Below are 16,946 nucleotides of genomic sequence, written 5' to 3'. Positions count from 1 at the left end.
TTGAGATGGGAGTAGAATTCTGTGTTTAGCCTTAAATTTCTCAAAAAGATTAGGTATCATTGTCTTAGAATAACTTTTTGCTTCCAAGCTGGTTAGTTTCAGGATGTTTCAGGAGGTGGAGAGTAAGTTTTTACAGGCACTTAATGGGGAAGGGCGATCAGCAAGGTGAGACGTCCAGTCTCAGACTGTACCAGTTTTCATTTGAATTAAGCTGGACAGCCTCCTTTGGTCTTAAGGAAGATAATAAATGTTTTCAAGCTTTGTTCATGAAATATGCTTTGTGATTTCTCAATATATGTTAAGAAATGTCCATAACGTGTGTAAAGAGCCTAGAAGTTGTACTAGCCAATCGGATCCCTGAGGCCTTAAGTGTTCAAAGTAGCCTTTTATAATTAGAGACGAGTCTCTGACAAGAGTGAAGTGGGCTCTTGGCTCCACTCAACCCCTGGAGGACAGTCCACCTGAGAGCCTCTGGGTTGTTTTGCTGATGGGGGCCTGGGGGCGGGGGCGGGGGGCGGGGGGGAGTTGTTCAGCTACCCAGAAGCCATAACTCACCCCTAGAGCTCCTCCCACTCCTCCCCCTTTTTATAGCAGTCTATTCTGATTTGAGTGTGGTAGGGTGTGCTCTGAGGATGAAAATACCCATCCTGAGATCTCAGCTTCTGGCAGGAGCAAGAAGAGCTTGTTCTTGGATCTCTACTTTAATGTTCATTTCAGCTATTTCTTCGTGGAAAAAAAAGAGAGAGAGATAAATGTTAGAAAGTCTGCCTTTAACTTTGTTGATTTACTTAGAGATATTATATGTTAATGTAAAGTTGTTTACGTTCTTCATCAAGTTTGAAACCCTTTAAAATAACTTTATTTCTTTACCCTCCTAATTAAAATGTGCATAACCATGTTGCTCTCAGGTGAGAAAGCTTATGAAATGGATCGGACAGCCTTTTTTTTTTTTTTTTTTAACATTCAGCTCTGTTCTTTGGGTAATTACGATAGGAGACTTAAATTTTATAATACCAACCAAGTGTAGGACATGAATGTCCTAGTGAACAGTTTTATTGTCAAGCGAGTGTCACAGCTTCTTAGGTAACAGCTGCCTGGGCCTGTTTCCCTTAAAAAACTAAGAAAGGGATATTAGCTCACATTTAGAAATCCTTTAGACTTCTGTTTGTTGAACTGTCCCCTTGAAAGCCTTTTATTTAATTGAGAAGCTGAAATATAAACGTTACCCAGTTGCCATGCACTAAATTATTAATAATGAGCATAGTTAAATGGTATTTATTTTGATATTTTAAAACTCAAATTTGTGTAGCAGCAGATAGCTTTTGGCATATGCTATTTTAAACAGTGTTCCAACGGCAGAATGAGTTGCAACACTACTTAGAAAGGTGCACACACACAAAATAGATAAAAAACATATAAGGGGACATTGAAATACATATGTACATATGTACAAATAAATCAAGATTTTTTCTGTCAAAAATTAAACTGATGAAGAAAATAAAAATAAAAACATACTTCAAATTATCAGTAACAAGTTATACTAAAAGTTTGCCCACAGTCAAAATATTTTACACTTTAGCTATTAAGAAAGATAAAAGCTACAACATAAACTTTTAGAAGTTTCTTTTGCTGTGATTTCTTGTTAAAAAACAAATACTAATAAAAGCATGAAGTTTTATTTTTTATTTTGTTATATCAAAAAAATCAAGACAATTTTGTTAGTATTGTAACATAGACTTTAAAAATGTGTAGGTTAATATATTTTGGAGTATGAACTCTAACTCGTAGAATTTTCTAAAACTTTGTTGCTACAGAATTTCATATTTACTGTTACAGCCTATCCTGTAGGAGATAGTTATAGTTGCAGCAGTTTCTTGGCAAAGCAGGGGTGGGGTGGGGGAAGAGAGAGGACAGAGAGGTGTCTCTGATTACTGAGTGCAAAGATCAGGTGTATGCTCAAGGCACCAGAGGGCAAGCTCCAGTTTTAAGTGAAAATGGCCTTGAAATAAGGGTAACACCCACCTTCACGGTCTTTCCATTAATCTGCACTGACCAGCAGAACAGGATCATCTAAAAATGCGGTGGCCACTGCATATGTACAAGTCATGTCTTTTCTACCAACTGTTAATAATTATTCCTTAAACAGCCGACAAAAACCCCCGAGCTAGGACTCCTGCTTAAAGAAATGTGTGGATATTTAATTTAATTCTAATATTCTTTTTTTTTTTAATTTTTACTTGGAGGATAATTGCTTTACAATCGTGGTGTTGGTTTCATTGGCATGAATCAGCCTGTGGCAGGTACACATATGTCCCCTCCCTCTTGAACCTCCCTCCCACCCCTCACCCCAGCCCACCCCTCTGGGTTGTCACAGAGCCCCCAGTTGAGCTCCCTGTGTCTTACAGCAAATTCCCACTGGTTATCTACTTTACATATAGTTAGTTCTAATATTCTTGAAGGGAAGAGCAGCTCACCGAAGTTGGCATATCTTTTAAACAAAATGATTGTCTCCAATGGCCAGTGCAGTTGGCGTTAAAGGCAAACTTTGCCCCTCTATACAGATGCTGGGCAGTCCTGTGAGCAGCACTGTCCCCCAGAGCGCCCATCACTCATTGTGTGGAGCAGTGTCTTTCTCTATGAGCACTGTGTGGCAGTTCATTCTTTGTATGAATCTGTGAATGGCATATGTCAGGCCAAAAAGACGACATTCCTATTCTGGGTAATAAATGGACGCCTTGTTGGTTTTTTTTTTTTTTTCCTTGAAGATCATGAGACAAACAAAACATGCTTGGCTGTCTAAAAATTTTCTTTGAAATAGAAATTCGAAAATAAAAATATCAGAATATCTTTGCAAACATATGATTGCTCATAGGACAAAACAGATGTATGTCATTTCAACAAGCACCCCAGACAATGAAAACTCCCTTTTGGAAGGGAATTCAGCTCTCTTTGTGGTCGGAGGGCCCTAGGAGCTAGAAAGCCTCCTTCGTCTCCTCTCAAGGTCTCCCGTCCCTCCTCTGAACTTAAACGGGGATCCCTGCCTGGAGTCCCAGCAGCCAGTCCCACAATTTGGTGTATCTGTCTTAGCAACCCAGGAGCACAGAAGCCGTGTTCTGCACCCACTGCAGCTTTCAGTTCGGAATGGAGTCGGCATCTGCTGTCTCGTCTGGCCTCCTCTCACACTTGCACGCCCGTGTGTCCAGAGCTGGGCCTGCCCCTGAGCAGGGACAGCAGAGCCAGGGCCGAGTGTGCCCGCTCGGCGCCGCCCCGAGTGGAGTGAGCCATGCGGATGCGTGGGGCGGGGGCCGGAGGGAGGGGAGCGGGGGACAGCGCTGGGCCGACTGCGCAACTGCTACAGCAGGTCCGACTAGTTTTAGGTGCCCAAAGGCAGCTTTGTTTCTCTAGTAACTCCGAGTAGCAAGCAGCAGACCTCAGTTGTGAACACTCATTTATGTCTGGCCTTACTATCTCTCTGTCCCCTTGCAGAAACCTGTAGCTTCTCAGAGCTGCTCTTTAATCCTCAGCTTTTTTTTTTTTTTCTTTCAAAAACCTTCATAGGTGGTTAACTGAAAAGACGAGGCTAAACCAGGCATTTGTGTGCTTCTGAGGAGTTTCATGAAGTAGAACAGTGAAGGGGAAGGGCTTCTGACTCTTGAGGACTCACACCCCCCCACCCCCCGACCCCCCCACTCCCCCACTCACTCACTCACTCACTCAGTTGTCTCTGTGAACCTGTTCAACAAAAGTAAAAAGTATTACTTGATGGTGCCTGTGGTCAGAAAATTAAATAATGAAGCGTTACTTGCTGCTGATCAACCTTTAGCCCCTTGCTCTGCTCTTCTGGCTGACTGCTTATCATTCCACGCCAGCCACAGCTCCCCGGCTTCAGGCAGGCCGGCTGGCGTACCCCACCCTGGTGTTTAGAAGTGTTGAGTTAAACTCAGGGAATCTGAAAGTCCCAAGGTCATCTCTACACCAGGACAGGTTTGCATAAAATTCTAGCCACGCCAATGAGATAACGAGGTGGCAACTGTTTTAATCTGAACCTGTCTTAGTAGTTATTCCGTTTTTTAATAATACTTGATACAGATTTGCTTTTCAGATTTCTTCCCTTTTCTTGAGGAGGGAACCTCCATGTTTGTGTACTTCTGTGTCTTCCTTGCAGTCACAGAAAAAGGGTCTGGCAGAGGAATTTGAGCACCGTGGTCTGTAGCTGATGAAGAAGTTTTTGCACTGCCTCTGTGCTTGTCACGAACCTGGTGATGGTCTTTTCCGAATAGTTTTTTTTTTTTTTTAACAGACTACTTTTTAAAATATTTTTATTATGGCCAGAAATAGAAAATAAAATAGATTTTACCAGATGACGGTTGTTAGCTGTCTAGCAGTAGTTGGTTAGCAAATTCAAAACGTGGATTCCTCAAGTGGCACCTGCCTTCTTGCTTTGGAAGCCTCTAAAGATAGGCAGGGTGAACAGAATGTTCAGGGGTGGCAGTGGGGTGGGGTGGAGGCAAGATCTCCTTAAAGGTCCTTGAAGCTCCTACAGGTTGAAGTTCTGAGAGGTAGTTTCCTTAGAAAATAAATATGTATTGTTTTCAGTGTGGTATTCTGATTACTTTTATTATGTTTGACTGAGTGACTTTGAGTAAAGTTCTGTGGGTCATTAGTTATGGATGCTCAGAAATCCTTTGGAAGAAATACTTTTTATCTCAAAATAGCCCCAAAGTAATTATTTTGTTTATTAAAGAAGGGCTGTCATATTTACAAAGTATCATTCACTGCCTTCAAGCTTAATTTGTATCCTCCTTAACTTTTTCTACTCTGTGAATTATTCAAGTGTATGAAATAAAGTTTAAGTTGTCTTTGTAAAACCTTATCAGGAGTCTACCTAATTTTTAGAATTAACTTAAACATTCTGAATATGAATGTTACTTATATGAAATAGATATTTACATAGTAGAATAGTTGTTTCTTCCCTTTCGTGTGTGTTAGTCACTTCAGTCGTGTCCAACTCTTTGCAACCCCATGGACAGTAGCCCACCAGGCTCCTCTGTCCATGGGGATTCCCAGGCAAGAATACTAGAGTGGGTAGCCATTCTCTTCTCCAGGGGATCTTCCCAGTCCAGGGATTGAACTCAAGTCTCCTGCATTGCAGGCAGATTCTTTACCCTTTGAACCACAAAGGAAGCCCTTCCTCCCTCTCAGGCGTCTCTGAAGTATATTTCTTTTACCTTGTACCTTAAATTTTAATATGCTTCCCTGGTGGCTCAGATGGTTAAGTGCCTACAATGTGGGAGACCCGGGTTCAATCCCTGGGTTGGGTAGATTCTCTGGAGAAGGAAATGGCAACCCACACCAGTACTCTGGCTGGAAAATCCCATGGGAGGAGCCTGGTAGGCTACAGTCCATGGGGTCGCAAAGAGTCAGACACGACTGAGTGACTTTACTTACTTACTTACTTAAATTTTAATACTCATATGTCATATTATAGAAATGTGATAGTTTTCTTTTTAGGGATAGTTTTCTTTTGAGGAATTCAGATTTAGACTATATACCATGTTTAGACTTACTCAATGAGTAAGTAAAGAATATTTCTCTGGTTTTTCTCTTTAGATTGCATGTAGAAGTTAGAAGATAAAGTAAGTTCTGTATTTTTGAGGAATATAAAGCATATCTTCTTTTAAGTGATTTTTCACAGTATTAAAGCATTCCCAATTTTAAAACAGAGGAGATTAAAAATTAATAATATCCCTTAAAAACACTTTCATAAAAACACTCCCTAATGTAGCATACTTAGTTTTTGTTAGTTTTATTCAGTGACAAGTTAGTTGGCTAACAAAACCTAGAAGGTAGTAATCTTTTGTTTTAATTAAGATGAAATTTTATTTTCACAGATTTGTTCTAGCAAATTATGTTTACCTGTTTTGGTGTGACCGTTTTATGTATCTGAAGGCCTTCTTTTAAAAAACAAAAAAACAAAAAACACCATCACATACTTTTGGCAAAGCATTTGGTTTCAACCCTAAGCCTTTTCCCCTCTGACATTGTTTATTAAGGGTCTCTAGTGTGAGCAGAAAAACAAGGTATCTTTGGGGAAAAGATAGTACAGGAGAGTTGAAACCAGAATCCCATCCAAGCAATTATAAGTACTGGAGAAAAAAATGTTTTCATTATGCATGGGAATGGGGGTGGGACAAGAGTGGTTGGCCTTTACTGGCATATAATCTTAAGGGAAAGAAATTCAAATCTAAGAATTCCTTCCCTTAATGTTAATGAGGCTTTAGATTCAGCATGCTAAAGCTGAGTTCCTGACAACAAATTAGTGTGGAATAGCATCATAATTTTAATGTCTATAATAATATATTATTTATAAAAATAATATTATAATGGTTCATATTTACCAAGTTTCCTATGGAAAGATTGGTGATAATAGGTCATCTCTTATGAACATACAATATCATAGAACTTCAATACCTCAAACAGTGATGTAGTTTGTAATTTGCATAGGGAGAATTCCAGCAAGTTATACAATCAACTTGCTTCATGATCTCTCTAAGGTTACCAGTGTTTTACAATTTAACGGCTCCTCCCCAATATTCTTTATGAAGTTTTCCCAAAAAACTGCCAGAAGCCATTTCTGTTCAGTGTGGAGGCAATTTCCTGTTAATACAAAGCAATTGGATTGTTGAAGGCTTTTCTATCCTAGTAAAATTCCTACTGCTAACCTTGAGACTCATTGTGTTGTTGGAGATCACTTTAGGACCCCCACTGGAAATTCTGAACTACTGGCTTCTCCCAGTCCGCATCTTATGACTCAGGTTGTATGTTTGTTGTGTGTGTTCTTGCTTCAGGAATCCTCCAGGGATTTTAGTCATGGGTTTTGAAACATCAGTGTTACTTATATACAGACAACAACCTTTTCTTTATACAATATTTCCAGATTTTGAACCATAGCATAATATAGTGTGGTCTTGGCAGGGCTCTTGGCTTGTCAAGCAGTGTCCTATGGAGACCTGAATTAGGGAACAGTCTTGGAAATGTGTATACTTTGAGATCTGTAGATAGAAATTGCGGTGAATAATCAGAATTCAGGAGTGCCTGTTGCTCTCCTGCGCCCCCTTGTGGTTAGATGTGATACTCTCTTTCAAAGCTGAAGAGGAGCTCCAACTTGTAGTGGGCATGCTTGTTTACAAAGAGCATTTATAGCTTTCTTCTGTGTAAAATAGCTTATCAAGTTAATATCATAGTTCTCACTGAGGGTATAAATAGTTTATTGTGTTTGACTTTTTTTTTAATTTGTAGAATTTTTAAAATATGTATTGATGTGTGTGTACATGTTTTACCTTTTTATTATGGAAAATTCCAAACACACTCAAAAGTAAATAGAGTACAGTACATCCCCTTGTGCTCATCATCGGGCTTTAACAATCATCAATATTTTGTCAGTCTTGTTTCATCTTCATGGTCTTTTTTTTCTAGAGTATTTTAAAGCATATTCCAGGCATAGAATCTTTTTTTTTTTTTTTTGCTCATCTTAAATTTAGAAACTGTATAATTCGGCTCAGTCTTTTACTTTAGGTGTGCAGTGCTTTTAGTCAAAATTGTTACATAAACTAAGAGAACTGTAAACATCCTCAGTATCTTTGGAAGGTGACTGATGTCCCTAGCTTCCTAAGAGTGAGGTCTAAAACCTATACCAGTAAGACAGGATATTAGAAATATTTTCTATTACTTAACAGTTACATTCTAAAAAACCTGTTTCTTTCCAGATGTTTATTAACAAGACCATAATTTATTCCTAAGAAATATTCACTTGAAATATTATCTCTCACGATTTGTTTACTAAATGCAGTTATCCACATTTGAAAATGTCCTTTTCTTTTTCCAAGAGGAAAGGTTATGTTTGACAAACCAGTCAGAAAGCGTCTGCAATTTCATAGAAGTAGATAAAAGTCCTAGGAGGGAAGGCAAGAGTTTCTTACATCCCCAAACAGTAAAAGCTGTTGTTTTAATTGACTTCAAGGTTGACTTCCTGGCCGAATTTCGGTTTGTCTCCAGGCTTTAAGACGCTGTCGAGAAAGCTCGGGGATTGTTCGCCGCGGGACCCGTCCGACTGGAGTCTGATCACGGATGCGCGGCCGCGCGCTACCCGCGGCAGAGAGCGCCGCCGGGAGAGCCCGGGGAGGCGCCTCCGCAAACAGTGGTGTCGGGTTACAGCCTCGGAGCCGCGCCGAGCGCGCCTAACTGGCTTGATCTAGTGACTGGCTTCATAATTACATTGCTGATTTGTTAGGGAAGGCTTTGTCTTACTTAGCAATTAGCATGGATGTTACTGCAGGGACCTCATCCTGGATGAGCTTGGGCTTAAAAAAAGAAAGAAAAAAAAAAAAGCTTCCCCGATAGGGGCAGCTTTAGGGGTTCAGTTACTTACCCTCCCTTGTCTTCTGGGAGTAAACACGCAGAGGTTTTCTCCCTGTTGGAATTTTGCCCGTGTTTCTGCCATTCCCGGAGGCCGGAAACAGTCGCGTTGGGGTCTGCAGGCAGCCTGGGGGAGTGCTGACCCCCGCACGGCCTCCCGGAGGCTCACCACCAGGAATTGGGGGAACTGCACGGGTCACAGTGCATGGAACATCCCCGCTGGCAGATCCTTGCAGGCACCCCACTTTCTTTTTTAAATTAATTTATTTTAATTGGGGGATAATTACAATATTGTGATGCTTTTTGCCATACATCAACATGAATCAACCACGGGTATACATATGTGTGTCCCCCATCCTGAACCCCCTCTCCCACTTCCCTACCCACTCTTTTCCTCTGGGTTGTCCCAGAGCACTGGCTTTGGGAGCACCCCACTTTGTGTCAGCTCTCTCCCAGATCTGCCAGCACCCCCCCCCACCGCATGTCCCTTCAGGGTGTCCTCTAAGTCGTGTCCCCCCACCCCCACCCCGCGGCTTCTGCTGTTACGTGGGGGAGGAAGGGTGTCAAAAGCCTACCCATTATCAGATTCCTGAGTGTTGGATGTTGATTAAGGTGTAATATTTTAACAGTGTAGAAAGTTGTCTAAGGGAACCTGGCTTCCCCTGTGGAACAAGGAGGGGGCCTTTCCTTCCTGCCCGGGAGGTGATGTGTGGCCAGCTGACAAAAGAGCTCTTCCCAGAGTTCGCTGGAGGCTGGTGGCAGGCGTCCTGTTCAGGAGCAGGGGCTGCACTTGGACCACCTCAAGAGCAGGACCCAAAGCACACCCTAAGGCAGGCGTCAGAGAGGAGAGATGAGAATGTTCTGTGTTTCAGAAGTTGTCTCATCGGCATTTGTAGCCAGCCTCTCTCCTGCTCTGGAGAGACTGTCACCCACTCAGTTTTGCCAGGGGCAACTTCTTTCTTCTTCCACTGCCCCCGAAAGAAACTGAAAGCATGCGTGTGTTTCCATTTACAGGACTTTGGGTTTGGCGGCTCAGGATGTCTGAGTGAGGAAATAGCCTCTGCTAGCCTGGTTGAAGACACTCGTCACACGTCATAGCTTCTTTTTTCTTCAAACTGGGTAGCTCTATGAGGAAAAGGCATCATTCTGAGTCATTAGCGTTACTGTGAACGCCTCGTTTTTATAATTTTTAGTGTCAGCATGGGCACTTCTGGACCCTTCAGCAGCCAGTAGTCACACCACTTGTCACACAGGACGGTGTGGTTGAGGAGACCCGGGACTCTTATTAGGAGCCTTTCACTTGAGAGCTGTTAACCAGTGACACGGGCATACAGAAACGTGCACAGGTCCTGAGTGTGCAGGCCAGTGACTCATCGAACAGCAGACGCCAGCCTCTTCACCCTGGTGAGGACGTAGAGTGAGACCCGCTCCCGGGGAGCCCAGAGCCCCACTAGGAGCTACCCTTCCCTGACGGCAGACACCAGGACTGAGCTCTGCCCTGTAAACCGACTGTTGAGACAACATGTCACTTAATCGTGAAGCCCGCTATGCTCCTGAGAAAGGAAAACCCTGGATTTCTACTTGTCACTTACTGGTCCAAAAGGAAATTGGAACAAGCTCTTGAAAATGTACACAAGGTACAGACCATCCAGCCTTGAGGTGTTTTAAAGTAATAACTTTCAGGATTCCCCCGTGTGCCCCGCCTCTGTGTGTGGACGAACGAGTGTGTGTGAGCATCGGGTGGTGCGGAGCTGGGAGCCCTTTCCACGTCTGCCTTGGTGTGCTGGCCGCTTGCCGCCCCTCCTGGCTGCCTCTTTGATCATATGGTCAGTCTTACCCTCCCCAGTGATTTCCTCCCTTCAGAAATTGGAACTAAGCTATCAATCCTGACCTTCTTTTAAAACACCTTTTGCAGCATTAATTCCCGTGGTTACTGAGTAGGATTTTCCTTCTGGAGGGTTTTCCTTCTGTTTGGGGTGATAACTGTTTGGGGGGATAAACTGAGTTAAAGTCTTTTGCATCTTTTTTTGACCCCCCCCCCTCCACCCCCACTGAGCCAGAAAGCCAGCCCCCATGGTGGGCCGGGGCAGGCTCCCAGTTTGGGCCTTTCATAAGCCCCAGCGGTGATGCTGCCCTCAGGGGCCACGCACAGCCCCTCCGTGCACCTATCAAGTCAGCGGCCCCCAGGCTCTGGGCCTCTAGGAAGCACTGGTGGCCACAGCGGGCTGCAGGTTAAAGCAGTGGGTTTTGTTGTTAGTGGGGATTACACAAGTGGTGGTTTGCAAAAGTGGATTTAATATTGTTAATTTTAAAATCATAATTAGTTCGTGGGGAACCTGGTGCTCAGCCATTCGTAGACAGCCTTTTGGGCTGGGGTTTTGTATGGAGCAAAGCAGCTCTCTCGCTGCGAGCTATTGAAAGTCAGCCCTCGACAGGAGTGTTTGTATTATTACAATAACCAAAAAAAGGAGGGGAAAAAGAAAATCGTAACATTTATTTTGACAGTTCAAATAATATTAAAGGACGGTGTTTTAAACAGTTTTTCCAAGGCATAGCTGTAAAATAATTGAAAAAACACTGAGTTTAAGAGAACTTTTTTGATTGCTTGTTTTTTCTTTCTTTTTTTTTTTAATGTTTGCGTCTTTTTCCTGTAGTGCTTTAAAAATGTAAAAGCTATGAAATGCTCCTTTTAACACATGGGTACTATTTCAGTTTCTCTCAGGACACTGGGCCTCACTACCATTCACTCTGTGATCACGGCAAGAAGAACCTAGGCCCCAGTGAGCTGGTGGTATCACATGTATCAGTCTGAGAAACTGAGATTTATCATTAAAATTGAGCTTAGGACATCTTACTTCTGCATGTAGTCTTTCTTTTTTGATGTCAGTTGCCATCACAAAGCTACTCGTTCTTTGTTTCCTTACCTGCTTAGGCACAAATAGGGAAGCAGTTTAAACTCAAGATTTAATTGAGTAAAGGTATTCTCAGGCTTAAATATGAAATAGCTGGGTGGAGAAAAAAGGAAGTCGTGGTTGTCAAAATGAGGTCCCTAGACCAGCATTACCTGGAAACTTGCTGAAAATATAGAGCTCGGTCCTCCACACTAGACCAAATGAATGAGAATCTAGGATAGTGGGGGGCGGGGGGAGCATTCTTTTACCGAGCCCCCTCTGTGAATCTGATGCTCACTCAAGTTTGAGAACTGAAGAATGAGAGAGGCACGCACAGCTTTCTGGATGCAGGGTCCTTGCCCACCCTCAGTGCCTCCGGTCCCAACAGATCTTACCCAACGCCTGCCCTGTACAGCTGTGCCCTCTGAGGTTCGTTCAGACTTCCCCTTTGTCATACCCTCCCTTCACGCCAAGTTTACACCCAGAGCCAAAGACACACATCTCTGTTTTTGTTTTACAGTCCGTCTCTGGCTGTCCCTCAATGTCTTTTCTCATTCTTTCCATTTACTATTCATCCAGTCGCTATTTCTGAAGCATCTTCTGTGTGTCAGGGACTGCCTTACCTTGAGGATACAGAGATGAACAGAACTGTCTAAAACCCTCAGACAGCTTACCGTCTGGGGTGGGACACGTTCACCGAGAGGCAATCCTGCCTTAAGTATAAACCTCAAATCCTATCTCTGGAAGTCTCTCCCCGGTCACCCAGTCTGTACTGATCTCTGATTCCTGACTGTGGGAGTCATTAGAATCTGGAATTGCAAACCCCCAAATAATATCTTTTCCTGCTTCTCTGGTTCTTTCTCTTCTGAGGAATCGCCTAGTGACATGTTACTGTTGACCATCTTCCCTGGGCAGATTTGTAGCATTTGAGGGCAGGGTCTTTCCTAGTGAAAGTGGCTTGACTGAAAGCCAGGTTTGGTATCTGGAGAGTTTTATTCACTATTAAACTTCCTGGAAAACTCCCACAGAGAAGTGTCCATTTGTATTGCTCCCTATGAGTTTTTGTTCTCTCTTTTCAAAACTTAGATTGCTGCAGTTAATACTTGCCAAAATTTATGTTAAACAAATCAGAATGTTAGGGGTTTGTTTCTAACAAGTTTATTGGGGAGGGAAGGTATTTTACCTTGAACTGTATATTAACAGCCAGTGAATATTCAATCAAAAGAGTGACTGTGGTTAGTTTTAGACCCCTCTAGGTGGGCAGGAAAGGGAGCGAGCACGCACCTCACTCCTCCATGTCAGGGTCTCTAACCACCCTGAAGTTCCGGATCTCCTTTGGGCCTTCTACTGAAAGACTGGATAGAAGACCACGGGCTTTGGGCCTGGGTCTTCACAAGTCGAGGGAGGAGGCAAAGTGAGGTGCTGAGCCTCGGGGTAGCCTGGAAACCAACTTGTCACAAGCTCCTCTTTTCAGGGAACTCCAGGCTACCATCCGGTGTCCAGTTCCACTCCAAGGGGCCTCTGGTGCAGGAACAGCACACACCTCCTGCCACACCCCCACCCCTGTTACCCTGAAGCCCTTAATGACCTCCAGCTACTGCTCCATCTTCACTCTGCAGCCAAGTGGGGCCTTTTAAAAGGTCACATGCCTCTCCAGTGGCCTGAAGAGCTACTGCTGTTGTCTTGGAGTGCCTGAGGAGAGGCTTTGGGCAGCCTGGCCCTCGTATTTTTGAGAGGCTTGTCTTGTCTTTGAATCGTGTCTGTTCCATGTTCACACATCTCCAAGTGAGGGTCCTTCTCACCTCCCTCCCACTTCCAGGAATTGGAGGCCTCTTCTGAAAGTGGGCAGACAGAACTCGGAACAGCATGTTAAGCAAACTTTGGGAAAACTTTTTTTTTTTTTTTTTACAAATTTTAAATTAAAAAAAAAAATGTAATGTTCTACATAAGAATGTGGGTTAGATTTTACCATGTCATTTTTCACTCCTTTTTGTAAAAATGTAGCTAGAGTTCAGATTACAAATCAGGATTGTGTGCATTTTGGAATCTTACTGGGTGTGTAGAGCAGTTTGCCTCATAAAACAAAATAGAAAAATGAAGCCAAACCTGCTTTGAGAGATACTCTATCATGGGTCCTTATTTACACATTTGAGAAGCATCCAAGATTCAGTTCATCTATCTGTTCCTGCTCATGGATTTGGCGTACCCAGGTCCTCCTCCTTCCCCTTCCAGACAGCATTACAGATGTCTTATCAGGCTTTCTCTAAATCATTCGGATCCATATCACATCACAGAGCTGTGACCAGCTTTGTTGTTGTCGTTGTTTAGTCGCTTAGTCATGTCCAATTCTTTGCGACCCCCTGGACTGCAGCACACCAGGCTTCCCTGTCCTAAACTGTCTCCCAGAGTTTGCTCAAACTCATGTACATTGAGTCGATAATGACCAGCTGCTGCTGCTGCTAAGTCACTTCAGTCGTGTCCGCATAGACAGCTGCCCACGAGGCTCCCCCGTCCCTGGGATTCTCCAGGCAAGAACACTGGAGTGGGTTGCCATTTCCTTCAATGCATGAAAGTGAAAAGTGAAAGTGAAGTCGCTGAGTCTTGTCCGACTCTTAGCGACCCCATGGACTGCGGCCCACCAGGCTCCTCCGTCCATGGGATTTTCCAGGCAAGAGTGTTGGAGTGGGGTGCCATTGCCTTCTCCGAATGACCAGCTAGATCATTCTAATTGGAAATCAGGTGCTTCTCACAGTGAAGTATCTCTCTGAAAAGTATCTCCATAGATCTCCCTCAGCCATGAGAATTTGGCTAACCATGCCTGTAGTACCACGTGCTTTTTAAATAGTTAAGTTCTATGTGCTTGCTGATTATTTCTAGAGAAATGTGAGTTATTGAAAAAGTCCTGTTGTTTTTTTCCTGGTAACAAGTCTTTAAAAGACAGTTCTGTGTGAATGACTGAGAGAAAGGAAACATCTGCATTGTCTTTCCTGAGTGTTACTTCTCCTTCAGAGAGCCAGTAAACATTTAAAGTAGCCATAAGCTTACATACTTGTTTTGAGGCATGTGTTTGGTTTACATTTTGGGACAGTGCCTCTCAAACTTTCTGTGATGAAAGACCATCTTCTTTGTGTTTTCCTCCTTTATGGACTAATACTTCAGTGAAACCTGACAGAATACTGGAAAAATTTAATGAGTTACACGGATGTAAAAATAGAAGCCTCATTTTAAAAAGTTTTATTTACAAAATATAATTACTCTGTAAATCTGCCATAAAAATTTCTAAGCAGTACAGAATCTCTACTTACCTCATTGTGAACCAGTAATAGTTTGTAGACTGGTTCCATCTATGGATCACACTTTGAGAAACACTGTTTTAAGAGAGAGAGATTGTGTGTGTGTGTGTGTGTGTGTGTGTGTGCGTGCGCGCACGCACGCACTTGTGTACTCTCACACACACTTGGGTGTATTGGGTACATTCAAATTATAGTGTATAACATAGGTTATGTAACTGCCTTATATGATAGCTAAATGCATATGGTGAGCTCTTTGGTAAAAGTGGGGCTTCCCTGATAGCTCAGTTGGTAAAGAATCCACCTGCAATGCAGGAGACCCCGGTTTAATTCCTGGGTCAGGAAGATCTGCTGGAAAGGGATAGGCTGCCCACTCCAGTATTCTTGGGCTTCCCTTGTGGCTCAACTGGTAAAGAATCCACCCGCAACGCAGGAGACCTGGGTTTGATCCCTGGGTTGCGAAGATCCCCTGGAGAAGGGAAACACTACCCACTTTAGTATTCTGGCCTGGAGAATTCCATGGACTGTATAATCCATGGGGTCACAAAGAGTTGGACACGACTGAGCAAGCTTCACTTTCACTTTTTTTTTCCTTTGGTGAAAGTGGAGTTTTTCTGGATGTGGCATTAAATTGTAAGCAAATACAAATGGTATATACTTGAATACAGTTATCTGTTTCAAAATACAGCTGTCCGAGTGTACTTCTGATAGATAAAGTAGCAAGTGTTTTGTACTGTGAAATGAAGTCGCCTCCTCACTGATTCACACTCAGGTTTAAATGGGCACAGATACTTTAGATAGGAAATGTCCTATGCCGTTTGTACATACAAATGAGACAGCACTGAGCAGAGCAGTAGGAAATGCTGCTGTCATGTGAGGCACTAGATAAACCCTTTGTTACTATCATACACACCTTCTTTGCCTCAGAGAACAGTTAATTATGGGACTGGTCTTTGGTCCTAGTGATTGACAGCCATTTTCTTAATGTTTACGAAGTGGGGGGAAGTGTTTCCTATAAGTAACTCCACATTCTTTACAAGCGTTAACAAAGTCTCAGGCTGATTCTGACTTGATGGATTGCAGTTGTCTTCGTTCTCTGCTGGAGACTGAGCCACATGAAGGCAGCCACCCGGAATGGGACTTGCGCGCCAGGCTCTGTGTCCACCTGCACGTCTGGCCTTCTTCCACAAAGCCGAAGAAGGAAGTTTTATTATGGTTAGCCTTATCCCTTTAGGATGAGACTCCCACTTTAAAATGATAATAAGGTGTAGGAGAAGTTGTTAAGCTCCTTGAAGACCAGGCTTTATTCCTGTGCCGGACGACCCACTTTCTGGCAGAGTGCCCAAGGCAATGTAAATGCGGGATGAGTTAAAGGATTAAAGGAGGTCATTCAGTAAAAGGCAAGTCACCTTTAGAAAAAAATGCTGGGTAACTGCAAAGCACTTTCTTGTGTGTGACATCATCAAAAAGAGTGAGTGGCCTTGAGGAGAGCATTAACACGCCCCTCTGGGTAAGCATTGTAGAGGGGGAAGGAACAAGCGCCACGGGCCTAGCTTGACGAGAAGCCCGTCTGCGGGTCTGAACGATGACACAAGGACAGCTTTCTTTGTTAAATCGTTATAAAGTGGGGTCTGTGAGACACAGACCGGTGGACTTGTGATTGCTTGGTTTAGATGCTGAAGTTCTGAGAGGAAGGGCCAGCTGCTCTCCAGAAGGCGCAGGCATTTGGGGGTGTCTTCAATCAGGACAGAGCACAGGAGGAGGCTGCCATATCAGGCAAGGTGGGCAGGAGTTAAAACCCATTCCCCAGTGCTCAGGGTGTGAGATAGGAGGTGGTTGTCTCTTTGAAATCGCTGCAGGAATCACAGTAGGTATTTTAAGAAATGTACCCAGTACTCAAACAGCAATACTTATAATCACAGGAAATTGCTTTTAAATTAGTCCAGTTGCACTCAGGTATGACAGCCTATGATGAAACTTAGCCACGGAAAAACTTGGGTTGGGAAATCCTGCACTTGATTCTTGACAGAAAAGCGATAGCAGCTCCATCACTGTGGTCATTTAATACAGCCTAAGCCCTTCACCACACCAAACAGTCAGGCTCTGTGCGTGATGGGGAAGAAAGCAGTGTTTTGAAAGCATATGCAGTTCTACCAAAACTGTACATGTTCCCCATTTTCCAACTGCGTTCTTTTCATCATTCCAGGTGTGTTCAAGCTGTAACCTGTGACACCTTTACCTGTTTAGGTCATAGCATTGTCAGTGTTTTCTTGGGTTTTAAAAATAGATCTGTTGGAGGGAGGGAAGTTGAACCTGCTTGGTAACAGGGTAGGTAGGCACAGGCACACAA

At 43.3% G+C, this 16,946-nt stretch overlaps 1 protein-coding gene across 4 annotated transcripts in view; it reads left to right on the top strand.

Moving 5' to 3' along the window:
• The window catches only part of SERTAD2 (SERTA domain containing 2), a 116,219-nt gene that overhangs the window by 93,756 nt on the left and 5,517 nt on the right, over nt 1-16,946 (top strand). For 2 of the 4 annotated variants that reach the window (XM_061432795.1, XM_061432794.1), the window contains exon 2: nt 9,430-10,052. The exons of the other annotated variants lie outside the window; for them this stretch is intronic. In XM_061432795.1, coding sequence (XP_061288779.1) covers nt 10,042-10,052 — 11 coding nt within the window. In that variant the 5' untranslated portion in view covers nt 9,430-10,041. The remainder of the gene's footprint in view (nt 1-9,429; nt 10,053-16,946) is intronic. 4 annotated transcript variants of the gene reach the window in all.

The sequence above is a fragment of the Bos javanicus genome, chromosome 11 (genome assembly GCF_032452875.1).
Source record: "Bos javanicus breed banteng chromosome 11, ARS-OSU_banteng_1.0, whole genome shotgun sequence".
NCBI classification, from domain to species: Eukaryota; Metazoa; Chordata; class Mammalia; order Artiodactyla; family Bovidae; genus Bos; species Bos javanicus.
This window is presented reverse-complemented; position numbering and strand designations above follow the sequence as displayed.